Source organism: Sphaerodactylus townsendi, linkage group LG05 (assembly GCF_021028975.2).
Source record: "Sphaerodactylus townsendi isolate TG3544 linkage group LG05, MPM_Stown_v2.3, whole genome shotgun sequence".
Classification (NCBI taxonomy): Eukaryota; Metazoa; Chordata; class Lepidosauria; order Squamata; family Sphaerodactylidae; genus Sphaerodactylus; species Sphaerodactylus townsendi.
Window position 1 is genome coordinate 34670954 of NC_059429.1, and position 8630 is coordinate 34679583.

The 8630-nt window shown below is 42.3% G+C and overlaps 1 protein-coding gene across 1 annotated transcript in view; it reads left to right on the top strand.

Moving 5' to 3' along the window:
- Window positions 1-3899, top strand: part of SLC25A24 (solute carrier family 25 member 24) — a 34407-nt gene extending 30508 nt beyond the window's left edge. The window contains exon 10 of the mRNA XM_048498115.1: window positions 188-3899. Within this exon, the coding sequence (XP_048354072.1) occupies window positions 188-366 (179 nt within the window). The 3' untranslated portion in view covers window positions 367-3899. The remainder of the gene's footprint in view (window positions 1-187) is intronic.
- The last annotated feature ends 4731 nt before the right edge of the window (window positions 3900-8630 follow it).

Genomic DNA, 8630 nt, shown 5'->3' on the forward strand with positions numbered 1-8630 from the left:
CCCCATGACTGGACCAGCTGTGCTGGGGAATCTGTAACTAAGGCTTTTTTGGGGAGTAGGATGCTTATATTTCAAGCATCCTCCAAAAATCCCCAAAAAATCATGCTAGGTCTTATTTTCGGGGAAACGGGGTATATATGTATTTACTGTTTTCTTTCTCTCTCCCACTCTCTTTTTTTTGCCATAGCTATGGTGGAAGGAGGCCCACAGCTGAACATGGTTGGTCTCTTCCAAAGGATAATTGCTAAGGAAGGAGTCCTCGGACTATATACGGGTATTGCTCCTAACTTCATGAAGGTGCTTCCTGCTGTCAGCATCAGTTATGTGGTGTATGAAAAGATGAAAGAGAACTTGGGGATAGCATGAAAGCAAGAAAAGAACAAAGTGAGAGATTATCATGGAATGTGCATACCAGATGACAGTTTTGTTTACTTCAAATTTATTCATGTTTGCAATTGGAGACCAGTCTTCTGTGCAAAGTGCTGTGGGATTCGTGGTCTTTTGATGGAGGGCGGGGGGAAATCCCACCTTCCCAATACACTGTGAGCCAGTTTCTGAATCCTAACAATCAAGAAAAAAGTATTGCTAATTCATGCACAGGATGGAAAATCTTTTTTTAAATTGTCTCTTTTTAAAACAGTTCCATATTTTTTCACTCACATCCAACTGACATTTGACTATGATAAAATGTATTTGGAAGTACAGTACTGTGTTGGGGCCCCCAATCACCCTGAAACAGTCATGATTCTGGCATGTAGATTACACATGTAGCAGAATAAAGTGGTTGACCTCTGAGGTGTTGGAATGGACTATATAGTATATAGTATTACTTCATGCTGCATGGAGGATTTGTGCCAGTTTTTGATGCTAAGCTTTGTAAAACTGCTTGCAAGTGAAAAACGTGGCACACTGCTGTTTTACTTTTCCATTTAAAGGAATCATTCAGGTAGGAGAATTTTGAAAAGTAATCAGTCTGAAATGGGGCAGTCACTGTGTTTCTTCAAACGCTTTGCCACCCCATAAGGATGTCCACCTGCTGCATATGAACAGCTAAGTTCCATTTAAACCAGTGGAAGAAACTAGTCACAACTAACTTGAGCCCTTAAAACCCAATCCAAAGCCCCAGTGGCTGGGGATAGCGCTACTGCTACATTGCCTCCAGAGGACTTTCTGGCAGTGCAGGGAAGCAGAAAAAGCAACCCCGGCCTCCTGCTGCTAGAAAACCCTCCATAAGTCTAAATGAGCTTATGACCCAAAAGTCTGTCATAAGTCCAAGCCCTGGACTGCAGTATAACAGCCTGAAAACCCAGGGGTGGAAGCTAACTAATGTCAGCTTTGTCCCTGGGACTGCCCCAGCCTGTCTCCCCCCACCCCAGTGCCACCGTCCAATTGGATACCAGTGCAGCTCTGCAGCGGCTCCAGCTGCCTTGGAGCTGAGGGGTGACTGGCTGCCAGTGCCTTTGCCTCCTCCACTGGTGAGGGTGCCCCTTGCACCAGCATTGGGAGCAAACACCGGCCCCACAATGTTATTTGCCACCCTCACAGGATTGGGCTATTAGGCAGGCTAAAGTGCTGTAACCTAAGCTCCATTGTATTCAGTGTGGCTTAGTTGTGACTATCTTCAGCTGCCTGGGAGTCAAAGAAATCCTGATGTTGAATCCCTGGGTCAAATTAAAGCTGAATACAGTATGTAGTTGGTGTTATTGCAGTCTAACGTTGTTGCAGTTAATGAGCTTAGACTGGGGTAAGTCTGTGTAGGAGTTCATTGTAAATGATCCATTCAGAAGGACCCCACTAGTTCATTCCTTTGGGCTACTTAATGTATACATGTTGTCACAGTAAGCTGAGTTGCTCTTACTTCTGATTGCTTGATCACCACGTGAGAAAGCTGGCCTTTGTATATCTTGTGTTGACTTCAGTCTTAGGGTTAAAAACTTTCCTCCTTTTATTGTGGTCTATATATATTCAGTGTGTCAGTGGAAATACTTTCAGAAAGGGATGATTATGTGAAAAGCTGAAGCAGAGTAAGAGGGATAGTGTCTTTATATTACCCTTCTATTTTTCCTGCAGATCAGGATGTCCTTGTTGACATTAAAAAACAAAATTAAACTATTCTTTTTAACAGTGTCCCAGAGACCCACTGATAATTTAAAAGCTCCCTCTTAGCACCCGGAATCTGATTGCCAGGTACGCTAAGTTAGAAAGAGAGACCAAGTACATTGAAATTGGCAATAAAGAATATTTTCCTCAGGTCCCTGAATTGTTAATATTGAGTAGATGTAAACTGAGCTGTGACCTTTGGGATAAGATCATGTTGAAGAGACCTTTCCTGTATGCCTTTTGCAAGAACGTTTAAATGCATGTACATTATTGAATGGATTCTCAGTTTTCATGCTTGTTTCAATTGTCTGAATGAGTGACTGCTGAATGCCTGTAATATTATTTGCACAGCACTGAAAGTGTACCTGATGCTCCTCAACACCATGTTGAAACAGATCCTTGGACAGCTCTCACGTCTTCATCAAGAGTTAGCTGTTCCTTTTAACTATCTGTAACACTTTTTGCATGCAAAAATGACACAGGAAATTGTTCTGGAGTGTAGATCTGTTTGTTGCTCTTCTAAAGGCCACAACATAGGTCACACGTTCTGGAGGAGTTATATTCCAGAAGCCAGCTACCCATCTGTTCTCTGAACCTGTTGTACAAGTACCTCTCTCTATATATCAGATTTCATGCAAATATTCCACAATCAATTGGCAGAATTGCTGGAGGCCAGTTCACCCTTTCAAATTCCTGTATGTAACTGTATATTTAGGTATAAGATAATGTGGACATAGGAGGAGTCAGCTCTACTATTCATGCAAAGAATTGCTTATGGGATCATGTCTGCACTTTTTTCCTAAAAACTTATCACAAAGATGGTGGCTGGCATTACCTGCATACAGCCCAGGTTCTTTGAGGCAATCAGGTTCCTATATGGTGGGGTTTGATAGAATTAACTGTCCTTAGGAACAGCAGCACATTAGCAAAATTGGAATACATTTCCCGGTAGTAATTTGTGTGGGCCTCAAAAGGACAGAGTGACTGTGATTTTTTTTCCCTGTAAATTCTACCCCCATTTCTGTTTTAGCAACTAGATTATTGAACCCTTCCTGAGCTCCAGTTAAAACTACAAAAATTCTTCAAATTAATATGAGTCTTACAGTACCCTTTTCACTGGGGTGAGGTGCTCATGTCAATAATGCAGTCTGTAAGAGAATTTAGCACTTTCTGAGCTGCAGTGTGTTTTCAGTCAGTAGCTGTATAACAAACACTCTTCAGTGGTCTTTCAACATTGTGGTGATGAACGCAGTTTATAAAGCACTATTCCCACCTCTGTTTTGTTCATTGCAGTGGAGCTGGGATAGGTAGTGGTACCAAACTGTACCCCTCATTAGGAATGGAAGGTTTTTATGATTGTTATCTTCTGTTCTTGTGCTTGATCCAAAACCAAAGAATTGCTTAAGCAAGACTGCAAAGTGTTCTCTTTTAAAAGGGGGAAAAAACCCAGGTATTCTATGCTATTGTAATTTTATTTGTTTGAGGGTGTGAATTTCTGAACTCCTCCTTGCTTTTTTTACTGTAACCTAGAAAGATGCCTATTTTCTATCTGTTGCAAAGATGACCTGAACTTTATGTAAACCTTACTCAGTCCATTTTCTTGCACAAGTGTCCTTAGGGAAATGGTAATAATTTTCCTGATGAATACTCCTGTATGTTGGAAGAATGCATGAGACTATGCATGCATTCTTGAAAAAAAGGCTATGCATGCTTGGTCTGTTACTTTGAGAAAGTGAATCAGACATTTTTAAATAGATTTATACATATCAATTTGTAATAAACAACATTTTGTAATGAGACTTTTGTGGCTTCTTGAATCTAGAGGAATAAAATCTGTAGGAATAAAAACGGTTTTGTACAAAAAAGCAGGTTGTCTTTGATACTGGTATTGCTGTCCTTCCTGTCCTGATTGCCATAATATCTGAATGGCCAATCTAGGATCTGAATACTTGAATGTATTGAATCAGTTATGCTATAATAGCCAATAGGATTGCCCTTGAGTGTTTTGGCCTGCTGGAGTCCTTAAAGTTTGACCACTCATCCAGATACTGTGGTTTATCACGCTGTACACTGGGGGTTCCCAACCTTTCTGAGTCTGGGCTCCTGTGAAGTATAACATTCTGATACAGGGTGGTGGGCACAAGCACAAAATGGCTGCTGCAGAAGGCGAAGCCAGGTGCCTTTTAAAATGAATTAATTGTTTAAAAATATATTCTTGTATATACGTAGCTTACATGAAGTCCTTGTGCTATGACGGCAGTATATGCTGAGGCTACTTTTTTAAAAAAAATTCCCAATCAGAAGCCCTGCTGGACAAAAGCTCCTTGGCCTCAGCCACTTTCTAAAAGCATGTAGCGGGCACGACATTGAGGACCCTACTGTACACTATCAGACATATATCATAGCTGTGTCATTCAGTAGTTCCTGTAGGACTTCTTTGACCCATTAGCTTTTTCTGTAAGCCTTGGATTCATTCTCCTTTTCTGTTTTAATGCACATTTTGTCAAAGACAGTGTGCAACCATGAGTCAGATCTGTTGTCTTATTAGGACACACCAGGCATAGCATTGTAAGCAGATTCACAGTAGCTGATGAGCTGCCATAATGTGTGAATACAGATGGCCAATTTACCAAACAGTCACTTATCATGATGTGGATGTAGTCACTTCATAACTGGTTGTATGTTTTATTGAAGTAGGCAGTGAAAACATTACCTGTGCTTCCTCAGAAATCTGGGCAAGATTTCAGCAGTTGGAGTGTATCTGTGATAACTCAGGCCCCTTCCACGCATGAAGAGCAATGCAATTTCAATCCACTTTCAATGCACTTTGCAGCTGTGCGGAATAGCAACATCCATTTGCAAACAATAGGATTTGTGAAAGTGGGTTGAAAGTGCATTATTCTGCATGTGCAGACGAGGCCTCATTTAATACATGGCAATTATTTCATGCATTAGTCATTAAACAAGGAATGAATGGGCTGTATGAACAAACTCAAGTCAGTATGCATGCATAAGATAGTAGCTCAGGCTTCAGAAATTCACATTTATTTATGAACACGTCATCAAGTGAGGATTTTCATGTGAGAATGTGGTCACCACGAGTAAATCATTGTCTTTCTCTTCACACAGTACCTTTTGTATATTCAGTTGCTGTCATCAAATGTTTAGCAATAAAGTGCTGTACTGTCATGAATGGAGAAAGCAAGCCAGTAGATTGAAATGACAATTTAATAGGCCTGTATCTACAATTCAATAGGCCTGAGCATCACCATAGAGATAACTTGCTTGGTTTTTTACTAACCACCTTTCCACACTCACCACTAATGGTTGTTTGTCATAAATTAATAAAGTGTAAGAAAAAATAACCTGCCAAATGACGAAGAGTTAATTGATTCTTATTTGCTACAGGTTACCAAGTGCATATTCAGATACCTGAACCAGATCACTGTTAAAGATAATTCACTTACATCATTTCAGTTAGTTTTATCAGCTGCTCAGACAGGCAGTTCCCCTTTAAATGCCTTGTTTACTTAACAATTAATCCAGGCATAGGTCATAAATCTCTTCTAATTCAATTAAGGGAGTTAACTATGGATGGAGGAGTTGATTTTGATTCCTCACTTTTCCTGAGAAATATGCTTAACTTGGGTAACAAATTCTGCCCTTCAGCTGGAAATTTTCTGTCTTAAGCTAACATCTTAAAGAGTCTTTTATGATGCTCTTCTGTTTAAAAGCCTCCAAGTTGGCTAACAATTATGAAATCTTAAAAATGCAAACAAAACTAATACTGGTTAGAAAGGCTTTTGTATGTTCATATAATAATGTCAGCAGCACCACCTGCTGGTTTGAGTTTGCACAAGCTCTTGCCAATAGTATTCCATAACATTCAGTATGTTCGTAGCCCAGCTGTTAAAAGAGGGAAGTACTGAGCATCAGCCTGCAAAAAGCAGCAGGACTGATGCCCAAGAAACTGTAAATGTTGTCACTTTAAAAAAAGCATAATACCCTGTTTCCCCGAATATAAGACATCCCCTAAAAATAAGACATAGTAGAGGTTTTGCTGAAGTGCGAAATATAAGGCATCCCCCGAAAGTAAGACATAGCAAAGTTTTTGTTTGGAAGCATGCCCAACGAACAGAACATAGAAAAATAAGACATCCCCTGAAAATAAGACATAGCGCATCTTGAGGAGCAAAAATTAATATAAGACACTGTCTTATATTCGGGGAAACACGGTAGCAATAGAGATGTTATTTGTTTACAGCAACATTTGCAGATAATTCGAAACAGGACATTCTTTCCTATGTACTATGTGTGTTCTTGATAAGAGTTCTGTGGCAGTCAGGATGCAAGCTACAAAGACCATATACAAAATAACTTCAGTTTATTGCAGATGCCTTAATTCTATAAAAGCTCTGGTAGAATTTTTTAAATTCATGGAAACTTCTATCATTTTTTCTTCCATGGCACATCCTCTCAAGTAAATGTTTTCCCATAGAGTTTTGTCTCTCTATCTCTGTGTGTTTATTGAAACTTACGATACTATATGGATGAACTGTCATAGATGTTCATAAATATTCCAGTTGTTTACAGCATCAGTAATTAAATATTCACAGTTTAATGTATTGTCGAAGGCTTTTATGGCCAGATTCAAGTGGTTCTGATGGGCTGTGTGGCCGTGGTCTGGTGGATCTTGTTCCTAACGTTTTGCCTGCATCTGTAGCTGGCAGCTTCAGAGATGTATCACAGAGGGAAGTCTGTTACACACTGTGTCCAGAGAGAAGGAAATGTTTGGGGTATATATTGTCCATGTCCCAGGCATGCAGTCCACAGATGCAGGCGAAACATTAGGAACAAAATCCACCAGATCACGGCCACACAGCCCGGAAGACCCACCAGAACCAATTCACAGTTTAGTTCTTGTGACATGAATAAGAGCTGCCCTCCTCCTGTATCTAGAGTCTTCCCCAGGAACAGAGAAAGTGGACAGCCAGAGGGAAAGTGTGAACAGTTGGAGGAGTTTATGCTTGGCCGTTCAGGGTCTCCCACACTCCAGCCTTTTTTAGGAGGATGCAAATCTTGGCAGGGTCAAGGATCTATACTGGCAACAGGAAAGGGTGGGGCTCTTAACTTCCCATAGAAGTGCAGGTTTCTAACCTCTGTTTGATTCTTGTTCACCAGATTCTGCTTTAGTTGTACTAGTAGCTTATTATTAAGCAACAGTTCTTCAGGTTCTCCCTGCCTCTTGTAGAGTTCCTGAGCCTCTGGCTTCTTCCTTGCTCATCAGATCTTTCTCTGCTTATACTTGCCTGTGACTGTTGCCAGCTTGCCATGCACAGAGTGGGACTGGTGCCAGGTTAGAATATTTTTCTTCAATTAAGTTTGCAACTAGGGATCGTTGGGTCAATATTTTCAGCAGTTTATCTGCTCCAAGCCTGGGGGTTGTTTTGTGATATTTTATACTGCTCTGATTTTCAGCTGATTTTATGTCTTGGCTTGTTCTTGCATGGGATGTGTGGAGACTCATTCCAATCAATACTCTAACACATACTTGTTGGAAATAAATCGGCCGCAGCCCAAATTTTATTTTAACATAACCAAAACCTTGAAGCTGGGCGAGCATATCAGAGCACATCCTGGCCCCCAGGCAGCAAACCGCTGAACCTGGTTATAGGGCAGCCCAAGCTGACCCCTTAGGCCCTTCGGACAGAACCCCTGTCCGGTACATCCCCCGAGGGAACTGGAACAGGAAGTTACTAGGTGCCACATGGACGCAAATCCAATTTGTGACACCCCTCCCTGCCGGGCAGCGAGCTCTCAGCGCGGCCCCAAGGCTTTGCTTACCAGAGCTCTATCGCCACCACGGACCTCATATGGAGGCCCCCGAGGTGGGGAAGGTCCGGCACGCAAGCTACTGCCTTCCCCAAATAGGATGTGCTCTTATGCCCTACCGCCCAGTGAACTGCGACAAATAACAAAGCCATAAGAAACCCCAAATCCCTGAAAAAACTGGGAGCGGAGGGAGGGCCTTTCAAACCTGCCGGCCTCGAAAAGAGGCCGGACCCCGCCGACGCAGCCCTTATATAGGCTGCTCTGAAGCCCTTGTCACGTGCCGGTACCCGGCCACGTGACCGAGCTGTTAAACAAACAGCTCCCGCCCCAGCTTCAGCAGCCCAGAGTCCCACAGCCCAGTGCGTGCCGCAAAGCACTGCATCTGAGCATACGGATTTCAGCCGTCTCAGTGCGGGCCGCGAAGCCACTGCAGCAGAGCATGGCGGACATCATGCAACCAGATGTCCTGGCCCCAATCCGATAAGTGGACCCCATCGGGCAAAAACAATGCTGGCAGAGCATGAGATAGATCAACATGGGGAATAACATCCCCTCCCATGCTCAGTACCAACCGGGCCGCGGACCGACACAGTTTAGACCTGGTTTTATTAACCCTGGCCGGGACCACAGCGTTCCTCCAAGTCCTCCGCTCTAGTAAGCACGACCAGAACAGCTTGGTCTTCGGCATCTTACGGTGG